At 51.0% G+C, this 12,410-nt stretch overlaps 1 protein-coding gene and 1 long non-coding RNA gene across 2 annotated transcripts; both read left to right on the forward strand.

Annotated features, from left to right (window-relative positions):
* Window positions 1–354: 354 nt before the first annotated feature.
* LOC134564568 (uncharacterized) lies at window positions 355–2,713 on the forward strand. Its single transcript, XR_010083580.1, has 3 exons — window positions 355–437; window positions 965–1,048; window positions 2,509–2,713. It is a non-coding gene; the product is annotated as an uncharacterized LOC134564568 (long non-coding RNA).
* A 3,390-nt stretch (window positions 2,714–6,103) lies between these two features.
* LOC134564560 (zinc finger protein 541-like) lies at window positions 6,104–8,615 on the forward strand. The gene is made up of 5 exons (XM_063423451.1): window positions 6,104–6,350; window positions 6,788–6,891; window positions 7,446–7,521; window positions 7,849–7,937; window positions 8,466–8,615. The coding sequence occupies exons 1-5, from the start codon at window positions 6,104–6,106 to the stop codon at window positions 8,613–8,615; spliced, it is 666 nt and encodes a 221-aa protein (XP_063279521.1).
* The last annotated feature ends 3,795 nt before the right edge of the window (window positions 8,616–12,410 follow it).

Raw genomic sequence — 12,410 nt, forward strand, 5'->3', positions numbered from 1 at the left:
TGGCTGATTATCATTACGCAGGTAACCAAAGCACAGCTTGTTCCTTCACTCACACATGCTGCCGCCCCCTTCATTGCCATGCCAAGCATTTAGGCTGAAACAAAGAACACCAGCACAAGGTCTCGTCTTCTCTGGGGCTGGGGAAAGCAGCAGCATCTACTCCTCCAGCCTTTCTTGTTCTCCAGGCTTTTTTCCCTGGGCAATGCCTGCTCCTGTCTTCCTTACTTTCTAAGGGAGCAGACATGGACACAGGCGAATGATGGACGGCGCCAATTTGGTTTTGGTGGCCAGTGGGATCTACTTGAAGTGGCTCGAGGGATCCATTGACCTGCTGCTTTTTCTTGCCAGGCTCTGATAGATGGAGCCCTGAGGAGAAGGAGTCCTTTGAGAAGGCTTTGCACACCTATGGCAAGGATTTCCATCTCATCCAGAAGCAGGTAATGGCAGAGGATGTTCTTTCCCCCAGCAGATTGCCAGAAGGCAATGTGGATTCTTTCTGGTACTACCTACAGGAATTCAGTCTCTCTCTTCTCAAAACCCCAAAAACATCAAAGAGATATTGTAATGGGACATCAGGGCCTGTGTAGAAGTTGTGATGCTGCCTCTGCAGCCCTTTGCTCCTAGCTCTTTTGCAAGACAAAAGGTTGACTCTGTCCCATTTGTCTCATGGCTGTGCTGCTGCTTCCACATCACATTGTGCTGGCAGAACTGGAGTGAACGGGAGAAAGAAAAACTGTGCTCAATGGATTTGATCTTGATCTGTGCATTTCAGGTGTTACCACGGAGCAGAATACACGGCTCACTGCATTGCAGAATGCCTCTCTGGCTCCCTATTGATTTCATTTTACACCCTACTCAATTGACTCCATCATTTCACTTCCTACTTGACTCCATCCTCTGCTTTTTCTCCAATGCACACTACAGGATGGCCATTGGAGATTCCTTCTTTTTCTCTTCCCAACAGATTCCCAGCAAGACTGTGGCCCAGTGTGTGGAGTACTACTACTCCTGGAAAAAACAACAGAAACTTGCCCGCACTCCTGCTCAGGTAAGAAAATCCAGACCTGCCAGGAGGGTCAAGAAACTGGCAGAAGGGGGCAAAACCTGCTGCTGAGCCCGCTGGCACCCTGCTCTGCCAGGATCACATCATCCCAGGAGCGGGGAAACGCCCAGCAGCAGATGCTGCCCAGGCCTTCCTTGCTCTGCTGCTCTGAAATACGGAATTCTGGAACACAACTTGACCCAACCAAGCAGTACCATCACCAAAATGGGCTCTGATGCTCTAGAGACTGGCTTCTCAAGGGCTGGCATCCTTGCTGATTCCAATCACATCCTTCATTCTTCACTGCTTACTAACATCAGCGATCCTGGCTGCATTCATCGAGATGCTGCAGATTTTCAGGGATCTTTTGTACCATCCCAGCAGAGTCCCCAAAACAGAGCTGTTGGTGCAGCTGTGGCTCCACTAAAACTTTCCTGACCAGCAAATCTGAATTTGGTTCATAGAGAGAGAGAGATTCTTTTGAGCAGTAGAAACTGGGTAACCATGTGTCTTCAGGAATTGGACTGAATTGAAAACCCAGTCGCTAGGAATTTATGGAGAAAAATGGGGATAAATAGATGGTAGGCAGAGGTTTATAAATAAGAAGTGTAGAAATTCAGATACACATTTGTCCCACCCCTTTGGGATAAAGGAGGTGTTTATTCCTCCAAGTGCTGTCTTTGCCCTCCGCCGCAGCCCGACACCAAATCCAGCCCTTTGCTCAGCTCTTTCGGGGTTGGGGGAATTTGCTCAGGCCAACAGATTTTTGCATTGGACACTCTGATTTGCAGCTTTGTGAGAGGAAGGAAAGATTGATGAGGATTCTCTGATTTGCAGAGTGTGGACGAAGCCAAGAGCAGCCCAAGCCGTGCCAGAGCGGAGGATGGGGAGGCAGGGAAGAGAAGGCGCAGCAGGGCGCGCAAGGCGGAGTGTCCCTGCTGCCAAGCGCCCCAGCCGCCCCGGCCAGCGGGAGGCCCCTTCCCGTGCGGGCAGTGCAAACGGTGCGCCACTTCTTCCTCTCCCTGCTCACAGCCTGGCCCTTGGCACTGCAACAGCTTCACCCTGTGCAAAGGCACCCACGCAGGGCAAGCTGAGGCCACTGGCAGCATCGGCCCTGCCCGCCGTGCTCAGCGGTACAACCCGCTGGAAACCCACACAGCGCAGTTCAACCCCAGCACTCACAATGAAACCTTGGGCTGCCCCAACAAGACACAATTCCCACAAGCAGCAATAGCTACACCAAAGCTGGGTTTGACGGTGCTGGTCAAGTGTAAAATAGGATGAAGTGAGAGGAGGAAGAAATTGGAAGGAACTGAAACAAGAAAGATCGAATTCATGGGGAGGATCGATTTATATATATGTCCCAGCCTGACAAGACAGAAATTCATGGAGAAATGGGAAACTAGGAACTTGGTTTCACGGTGTGTACTGAATTCACAATGGATGGTTTGTTTCCTATTTTGCAGGGTATTTGAAACCAAGAAGGAAAGGAATGCACACAGGAGAAGACATCACCCACAGAAGGAAGCAGAGCCTGTTCCAAAGAAGAAAAGATCAAATTAGGCCTGCACTTGTCCAGGGCTAGCAAGAGTTAGCTGTCAAGAAGACTAGATAGAAATAGGATTGTTTTGAAGAGGTGTTTATTCTTTGATTTACTTTACCAGATAGGCATTTCCCCATTTATCAGTTAAGATTCATTAGTATTCTTAGAAGTTTTTAGTATAATTAGTTTTATCCGTACATGTTAGTAGTTTAGTGTTGTTTACTCTGCTGCACCTTTTGTCATATTGTATTTGTTAAGAAAAGATCTGTGTTTCTCATTAAAGCCAAGTTTGTTCCATTTTGTCTTTTGGTCTGTGTGGAATTGGTCAGGCAAGGTTTGTTCCATTGGTTTGGTGTTGCAAAGACAGCATTTGCCCTGAGAGAAGAATGTGGGCACGGGCGTCCTCCCGCACGCCCAGCCCCTTGCTCAGCGGGCACCACTGACCAAGGTGTGTCCCCATGAGTGCCAAGGAAATCACAGCGGAGTTTCATCCTTGGATTCCTAAAAATCTCAGCTGGCAGTGCAAAGGGAGGCTTGCTTGAAAATTCAAGACATTGGATGAAATTGAGTGGTGTTGTCTAATGATACTTGGAGGGATAAAAGCTGGGGGCGTTCAGTCCTTTATGTCACCAAGCAGCAGAGCTTTGTTTAAGTGATGGACTTGAGCACCTGTGTGGACTTTTCAAACCTCTCCCATTCTATACAATTAATATCCACATGCACCACAAAGAAATCAGGAGTTCTGTTTCAGTTTCTCTTGAATAGACCAGCCTCCTGCTCTGCACCTCCACCAGCCTCCTCAGCTTATACTGGGTACAACCAGGCCATCAAAACAACAACTCCAGCATTAACAGCAAAGCACATAGGAACATCATCCTCTCCCTTCTCACAGCTTTGGTATTTGCACCAAAGAAGCATCAAAGTCACTCCTTTCTCTGACCCAGTTCATGGCACAGCCTTGCAAGGTTTTGGGAGCAGGAGCTGGGGAGGATGGGCAGGGGGCACGCAGGGGGGAATGAGCAGGCTGGTTCTGGGATGCTGACAGAAGCTTGCCCTTGCCTGACGGAGCCAATGCAGGTGTGATTGGGAGCCTCCAAAGAATTGGCTTTGCAGTGGGCCTTGTTACAGCTGCCCCCTCAGTTGGCTGCTCTGTGTGTGTGTGTCTGTGTGTGTGTGTGTGTGTGTGTGTTCCAAGGAGGCTGGGAAGGAAGCAAGATTTGCTTTTGTCCAACTTTAGGCAGGAAAGGAGTAAAACCAGCTGGACTTTGCCATAGCTGGGACCTAAATACTAAAACAAATGGGAGGACCATTGGTGTGAAATAGCAATTCTGGTAGTGTTAGTCTCGTAGAGGAACAGTACAGTCTTTTGAGAGGAACATCTCACTTCTTCAAGGGAGCTGGAAGAAAGACATAGGAATTGTGCATGAAATGTTTGCTGAGGAATTGTTGGTGGCGTGTCCCCATCAATTCCCCTGAAAAACATCCTGTTCCTCTAAGTTTCAAAGCAGGAGTGTTGTAGTGAGAGAGTGGTCAGCTCAGTCCCACAAAGGAGGGAAAACATCAATGACTTTCTTAGACACCAGACAATTTAGACAGGGGGCAGGATGAAGGCCTCCACTTGGAGAGGAAGTTTGGAGCTGGTTCTCTACTGAACCACATCCAGTCTCTCGCTCCTCTCTGAAATGAGAGGCAGCAGCAGGAGTGCTTCTGGTTCTCCAGTGCAGGCAATGTGCTCTGGGCCCTTGCACAGAGCCAGGCTCCTGCACATCTTCAGCTGCAGGCACTGCACGCAGAAGCACAAAGAAGACCCAGAGCTGTCCCTGCACTGCTTTGCCCCATCCAGACAAGTGATGAGCAATGCCTCAATGGGAAAGGTGCTGAGAGCAAAGCTGCAGCAGAAGAAGTCAAGGAGGCCAAGGTGGCCCATCCCTGTGTGTGTGCCCTGGCTCCTCGCGGGTTCTGCATGGAATGTTGGGCTGTGCCCGTAGCAACTGTGGCTGTCTCCTGCTGCTGTGGCCGTTTGTGGAACACTGGGGGAGCAGCGGTGCAGCAGCAGCAGCAGCAGCAGCAGCAGGATCTGCTCCTGGGCTGTCCCTCACCACACACCTGCTGGCCTCAGGGCCACATCTGTCCTCTGCATCCACACCCTCATCTCCTCATCCGCTGCCAGGCATCCCCACACCACTTTGGAACTGAGAGAGGTGAGAAAATCCCCAGCTGCCCTCCAAGCACTAACACAGCAGCAGCAGGCTCCCCTTGGCTGTGCCATCAACCACAGCAGACGTGGTCTGCGCTCACTCTCCCCACATGGGGGCACACATGAAAGCGGGGTCCAACTTGTGTAGGAATGATGATGCCTCCAAGGGAAATACAGACCTTCCCTAGAGGACGGAGAGAGCTGTCACGCTGCACTTTCACATCCTCGCCCACTGATGACCTGGTGAAAGGTTCTTGGGACCCACTCAAGTCCCAAAACTCTGTGGTGGTGACCCCAAAACAACATGGTCATTACTGAGGAGTTCAGGGCTTCAGTGTCCACAAATCCTGGCAGGCCCTGCCTCTGCTCACATCACCTGCAAAGCTTTAGGAATCAGACTGATGGCACTTCTCCTCTGGGATCCCTGTTGTTCAGGCCATGGAAGCAGTTTCCTGGGCTTGTGCTCCAGTACTGCCTTGCACCTACTAAAATGGTCTGGTTTCAGGGATTCTAATATATTTGGATACTTTCATCACTTTCAGATACATTGTATTGTGAGGTTTTCAGAGATCTCTTCCCACCTGCATTGGATCTCTTGTCTCTAGAGATATTGGTGTAGATTTGTCTATGTATTTCAAGGCCTGGAGGGCTGGTTCTGCCTCACACTCAGAGGCAGCCGTGAAATGCCATCTGGAGTGCTCCTTCTCAAGAGCACAATCCCAGGATCACAGAATGTACTGGGCTGGAAGGGACCCACAATATCCTTGAGCCCAGCTCCTGGCCCTGCACAGCACAGCCTCAAGAATCACAGCCTGTGCCCCAGAGCAATGTCCAAAGCCTTGCTGAGCTCTGTCAGGCTTGGTGCTGTCAGCCCTTCCCTGGGGAGGGTGTTCCAGTGCCCAACCAGCCTCTGGCTGAAGAACCTTTTCCTCATGGCCAGCCTAAGCCTCCCCTGCAACAACTTCCATGCCATCCTTTGGGGTCTTCTCCCTGGCCCCAGGAGGGAAGGGAGTAGTGCATGCCCTTCTGCTTCCCCTCTTGAGGACACTGCCCACTGCCAGAGGGTCCTGCCTGGCAAGTTCCAAGTGAAAAACAGCAATTCTTGCAGCAAAGTGAGGGGAGTTGGGACAGAGGAGTTGGTGGTTTGCAATGATGAGGATGAGCAGGAAGGTTACCAACACATCTTGGTAGAAGGATTGTGATCTGGAGCATTGTTTGGATCTCTTTCAGGTGGAAAGGAGAGGCAGAATGAAAAGGAAAGCCAGAGCCCCAATTCAGCCGTGAGTTTTGGCACAGGGATGAAAGGACAGCACCTGGAGGAATGGCCAGGAGGAGAAGGGCTTTTTCAGAGCTGGGCTGGGATTGGTGTCCACACGTTGTGTCTCTTGACCACTTGCCTTTCTTCCCTGCACTGCCTTCTTCCTTTAGACACATCAATGTTGGCAGTGACTTTCAGGCCGAGCTCCCTGAGCTGCAGAGCACAGCGCCAAGTGAGGATGAAGAGCATGCAAGCCTGGTGTGGAAGCCTTGGGGGGAAGACGACTTGGACATGGAAAAGCCTGACCCAGGTAGCTGGCAAGCTTTTCTTCCACCCCTCAGATACTCGACTGTGTAAAGCCCACCTTTTTTGGTAAAAAGGCAGCTTTTTGCATGTTCTGCTTCTCTCCTTGTAATGCTCATCTTCCCATATGGTTAGAGGCAAGACGAATGGTTCGCCTTGCAGTAGAGCAAGGAAAAGAACAACTTTCCTGCTCTCCACATTGGTCACGGCCATTTCCCACTGAAAGAGGGGAGATTAGCCCCTGCTTTTTATTGCAAAACGTTCTTCAAAACGAAAGGCAGCTCTACCTGGGCCCTAGGTTCAGCTGCCCCTTTCCTTGCTATCCTGTTCATGCACTCCAACCTGCCGTCTTTAGCCCTTTTGCTTTCCCCCCGTCTTGGATCACAACCTTTGCCCCTTCTTGGCTCCAGCCTGATTTGCGCTGGGTTTCTGTTGTGCTTGCAGTCAGAGAACTGCTGGACATGGCCAGCTCGCGTGGCGTTGCCAGGCCAGAGGCTCAGCTGGAGCTGGCCCTGCACTGCCTGCACCAGGCCTGCGGCAGTGTTCCGGTAAGGAGCGGCTCTTTGGGTACGGGCGAGAGCGCACAGGGAATTCAGAAGGCTGGGCCACTGCCACAGCCTGCCCTGCCTGCTCTGCGAGGAAGGCAGCTGACAAGAAGGGCAGCACTTGCTGCCTGCTTGTCTCCTGCAGCTGCCTCAGGGCTGAGCCCACATGGCTTGAGCAGGGAGAATCTCTGTCCTGGAGGCAGCGCCGCAGGCTCCCACAGCCTGCTGCCTTGGCACTCTGCAGATCTGTCTTCTCTCAGACATGTTTTGGGTGGATTGAGGGGAAATTGGCACAAGACTCAGCCAGCTGAGGCAATTCAGGGGGCAGGAAGAGCAAAATCCTGGAGTTGGTGAGGAAAATGGCATTCGTGGGGAGCAGGATAAAGGGCTGGGCAGCAAAAAAGAGGGACTGGGGGCGAATGGCAATGTTTGACCCCTATGAGATCCAGTGGACTTAATCCCTGCAGAGGTCAAGTAGCTGAAAGGCAGCAGTTGTGTTTTCTGGCTCCTTTCTGTGTGGTGGGGAAGCTCCAGCCTTTTCCCCTTTGCTCTTGCAGGAGGCTCTGGAGATGTTCCTGTCAGGGGGGCCTCCCACCCCTCCAGGCCATCCCTTGGCTGATTATCATTACGCAGGTAACCAAAGCACAGCTTGTTCCTTCACTCACACATGCTGCCGCCCCCTTCATTGCCATGCCAAGCATTTCTGCTGAAACAAAGAACACCAGCACAAGGTCTCGTCTTCTCTGGGGCTGGGGAAAGCAGCAGCATCTACTCCTCCAGCCTTTCTTGTTCTCCAGGCTTTTTTCCCTGGGCAATGCCTGCTCCTGTCTTCCTTACTTTCTAAGGGAGCAGACATGGACACAGGCGAATGATGGACGGCGCCAGTTTGGTTTTGGTGGCCAGTGGGATCTACTTGAAGTGGCTCGAGGGACGCATTGACCTGCTGCTTTTTCTTGCCAGGCTCTGATAGATGGAGCCCTGAGGAGAAGGAGTCCTTTGAGAAGGCTTTGCACACCTATGGCAAGGATTTCCATCTCATCCAGAAGCAGGTAATGGCAGAGGATGTTCTTTCCCCAAGCAGATTGTCAGAAGGAAATGTGGATTCTTTCTGGTACCACCTACTGGAATTCAGTCTCTCTCTTCTCAAAACCCAACAAGATGAAAGAAACATTGCAATGGGACATCAAAGGCCTGTGTGAAAGTGGTGATTCTGCCTCTGCAGCCCTTTTGCTCCTAGCTCTTTGGGAAGACAAAAGGTTGACTCTGTCCCATTTGTCTCATGGCTGTGCTGCTGCTTCCACACCACATTTTGCTGGCAGAACTGGAGTGAACGGGAGAAAGAAAAACTGTGCTCAATGGATTTGATCTTGATCTGTGCATTTCAGGTGTTACCACCGAGCAGAATACACGGCTCACTGCATTGCTGAATGCCTCTCTGGCTCCCTATTGATTTCATTTTACACCCTGCTCAATTGACTCCATCATTTCACTTCCTACTTGACTCCATCCTCTGCTTTTTCTCCAATGCACACTACAGGATGGCCATTGGAGATTCCTTCTTTTTCTCTTCCCAACAGATTCCCAGCAAGACTGTGGCCCAGTGTGTGGAGTACTACTACTCCTGGAAAAAACAACAGAAACTTGCTCGCACTCCTGCTCAGGTAAGAAAATCCAGACCTGCCAGGAGGGTCAAGAAAGTGGCAGAAGGGGGCAAAACCTGCTGCTGAGCCCGCTGGCACCCTGCTCTGCCAGGATCACATCATCCCAGGAGCTGGGAAAGTCCCAGCAGCAGATGCTGCCCAGGCCTTCATTGCTCTGCTGCTCTGAAATACGGAATTCTGGAACAGAACTTGACCCAACCAAGCAGTACCATCACCAAAATGGGCTCTGATGCTCTAGAGACTGGCTTCTCAAGGGCTGGCATCCTTGCTGATTCCAATCACATCCTTCATTCTTCACTGCTTACTAACATCAGCGATCCTGGCTGCATTCATCGAGATGCTGCAGATTTTCAGGGATCTTTTGTACCATCCCAGCAGAGTCCCCAAAACAGAGCTGTTGGTGCAGCTGTGGCTCCACTAAAACTTTCCTGACCAGCAAATCTGAATTTGGTTCACAGAGAGAGAGAGATTCTTTTGAGCAGTAGAAACTGGGTAACCATGTGTCTTCACGTATTGGACTGAATTGAAAACCCAGTCGCTAGGAATTTATGGAGAAAAATGGGGATAAATAGATGGTAGGTAGAGGTTTATAAATAAGAAGTGTAGAAATTCAGATACACATTTGTCCCACCCCTTTGGGATAAAGGAGGTGTTTATTCCTCCAAGTGCTGTCTTTGCACCCCGCCGCAGCCCGACACCAAATCCAGCCCTTTGCTCAGCTCTTTCGGGGTTGGGGGAATTTGCTCAGGCCAACAGATTTTTGCATTGGACACTCTGATTTGCAGCTTTGTGAGAGGAAGGAAAGATTGATGAGGATTCTTTGATTTGCAGAGCGTGGACGAAGCCAAGAGCAGCCCAAGCCGTGCCAGAGCGGAGGATGGGGAGGCAGGGAAGAGAAGGCGCAGCAGGGCCCGCAAGGCGGAGTGTCCCTGCTGCCAAGCGCCCCAGCCGCCCCGGCCGGCGGGAGGCCCCTTCCCGTGCGGGCAGTGCAAACGGTGCGCCACTTCTTCCTCTCCCTGCTCACAGCCTGGCCCTTGGCACTGCAACAGCTTCACCCTGTGCAAAGGCACCCACGCAGGGCAAGCTGAGGCCACTGGCAGCATCACCCCTGCCCGCCGTGCTCAGCGGTACAACCCGCTGGAAACCCACACAGCGCAGTTCAACCCCAGCACTCACAATGAAACCTTGGGCTGCCCCAACAAGACACAATTCCCACAAGTAGCAATAGCTACACCAAAGCTGGGTCTGACGGTGCTGGTCAAGTGTAAAATAGGATGAAGCGAGAGGAGGAAGAAATCTGAAGGAACTGAAACAAGAAAGATCGAATTCATGGGGAGGATCGATTTATATATATGTCCCAGCCTGACAAGACAGAAATTCATGGAGAAATGGGAAACTAGGAACTTGGTTTCACGGTGTGTACTGAATTCACAATGGATGGTTTGTTTCCTATTTTGCAGGGTATTTGAAACCAAGAAGGAAAGGAATGCACACAGGAGAAGACATCACCCACAGAAGGAAGCAGAGCCTGTTCCAAAGAAGAAAAGATCAAATTAGGCCTGCACTTGTCCAGGGCTAGCAAGAGTTAGCTGTCAAGAAGACTAGATAGAAATAGGATGGTTTTGAAGAGGTGTTTATTCTTTGATTTACTTTACCAGATAGGCATTTCCCCATTTATCAGTTAAGATTCATTAGTATTCTTAGAAGTTTTTAGTATAATTAGTGTTATCCGTACATGTTAGTAGTTTAGTGTTGTTCACTCTGCTGCACCTTTTGTCATATTGTATTTGTTAAGAAAAGATCTGTGTTTCTCATTAAAGCCAAGTTTGTTCCATTTTGTCTTTTGGTCTGTGTGGAATTGGTCAGGCAAGGTTTGTTGCATTGGTTTGGTGTTGCAAAGACAGCATTTGCCCTGAGAGAAGAATGTGGGCACGGGCGTCCTCCCGCACGCCCAGCCCCTTGCTCAGCGGGCACCACTGACCAAGGTGTGTCCCCATGAGTGCCAAGGAAATCACAGCGGAGTTTCATCCTTGGATTCCTAAAAATCTCAGCTGGCAGTGCAAAGGGAGGCTTTCTTGAAAATTCAAGACATTGGATGAAATTGAGTGGTGTTGTCTAATGATACTTGGAGGGATAAAATCTGGAGGGTTCCGTCCTTTATGTCACCAAGCAGCAGAGCTTTGTTTAAGTGATGGACTTGAGCACCTGTGAGGACTTTTCAAGCCTCTCCCATTCTATACAATTAATATCCACATGCACCACAAAGAAATCAGGAGTTCTGTTTCAGTTTCTCTTGAATAGACCAGCCTCCTGCTCTGCACCTCCACCAGCCTCCTCAGCTTATACTGGGTACAACCAGGCCATCAAAACAACAACTCCAGCATTAACAGCAAAGCACATAGGAACATCATCCTCTCCCTTCTCACAGCTTTGGTATTTGCACCAAAGAAGCATCAAAGTCACTCCTTTCTCTGACCCAGTTCATGGCACAGCCTTGCAAGGTCTTGGGAGCAGGGGCTGGGGAGGATGGGCAGGGGGCACGCAGGGGGGAATGAGCAGGCTGGTTCTGGGATGCTGACAGAAGCTTGCCCTTGCCTGATGGAGCCAATGCAGGTGTGATTGGGAGCCTCCAAAGAATTTGCTTTGCAGGGGGCCTTGTTACAGCTGCCCCCTCAGTTGGCTGCTCTGTGTGTGTCTGTGTGTGTGTGTGTGTGTGTGTTCCAAGGAGGCTGGGAAGGAAGCAAGATTTGCTTTTGTCCAACTTTAGGCAGGAAAGGAGTAAAACCAGCTGGACTTTGCCATAGCTGGGACCTAAATACTAAAACAAATGGGAGGACCATTGGTGTGAAATAGCAATTCTGGTAGTGTTATTCTCGTAGAGGAACAGTACAGTCTTCTGAGAGGAACATCTCACTTCTTCAAGGGAGCTGGAAGAAAGACATAGGAATTGTGCATGAAATGTTTGCTGAGGAATTGTTGGTGGCGTGTCCCCATCAATTCCCCTGAAAAACATCCTGTTCCTCTAAGTTTCAAAGCAGGAGTGTTGTAGTGAGAGAGTGCTCAGCTCAGTCCCACAAAGGAGGGAAAACATCAATGACTTTCTTAGACACCAGACAATTTAGACAGGGGGCAGGATGAAGGCCTCCACTTGGAGAGGAAGTTTGGAGCTGCTTCTCTACTGAACCACATCCAGTCTCTCGCTCCTCTCCGAGACGAGAGGCAGCAGCAGGAGTGCTTCTGGTTCTCCAGTGCAGGCAATGTGCTCTGGGCCCTTGCACAGAGCCAGGCTCCTGCACATCTTCAGCTGCAGGCACTGCACGCAGAAGCACAAAGAAGACCCAGAGCTGTCCCTGCACTGCTTTGCCCCGTCCAGACGAGTGACGAGCAATGCCCCAACGGGAAAGGTGCTGAGAGCAAAGCTGCAGCAGAAGAAGTCAAGGAGGCCAAGGTGACCCATCCCTGTGTGTGTGCCCTGGCTCCCCGCGGGTTCTGCATGGAATGTTGGGCTGTGCCCGTAGCAACTGTGGCTGTCTCCTGCTGCTGTGGCCGTTTGTGGAACACTGGGGGAGCAGCGGTGCAGCAGCAGCAGCAGCAGCAGCAGCAGGATCTGCTCCTGGGCTGTCCCTCACCACACACCTGCTGGCCTCGGGGCCACATCTGTCCTCTGCATCCACACCCTCATCTCCTCATCTGCTGCCAGGCATCCCCACAGCACTTTGGAACTGAGAGAGGTGAGAAAATCCCCAGCTGCCCTCCAAGCACTAACACAGCAGCAGCAGGCTCCCCTTGGCTGTGCCATCAACCACAGCAGACGTGGTCTGCGCTCACTCTCCCCACATGGGGGTACACAAGAAAGCGGGG

The sequence above is a fragment of the Prinia subflava genome, chromosome Z (genome assembly GCF_021018805.1).
Source record: "Prinia subflava isolate CZ2003 ecotype Zambia chromosome Z, Cam_Psub_1.2, whole genome shotgun sequence".
NCBI classification, from domain to species: Eukaryota; Metazoa; Chordata; class Aves; order Passeriformes; family Cisticolidae; genus Prinia; species Prinia subflava.

Coding starts and splice junctions, on each gene's coding strand:
- LOC134564560 (XM_063423451.1), top strand. CDS start 6,104: ATGGCCAGGAGGAGAAGGGCTTTTTCAGAGCTGGGCTGGGATTGGTGT. Junction 7,522..7,848: donor GGCTGATTATCATTACGCAG/GTAACCAAAGCA, acceptor TTTTCTTGCCAG/GCTCTGATAGATGGAGCCCT. Junction 7,938..8,465: donor TCCATCTCATCCAGAAGCAG/GTAATGGCAGAG, acceptor TCTTCCCAACAG/ATTCCCAGCAAGACTGTGGC.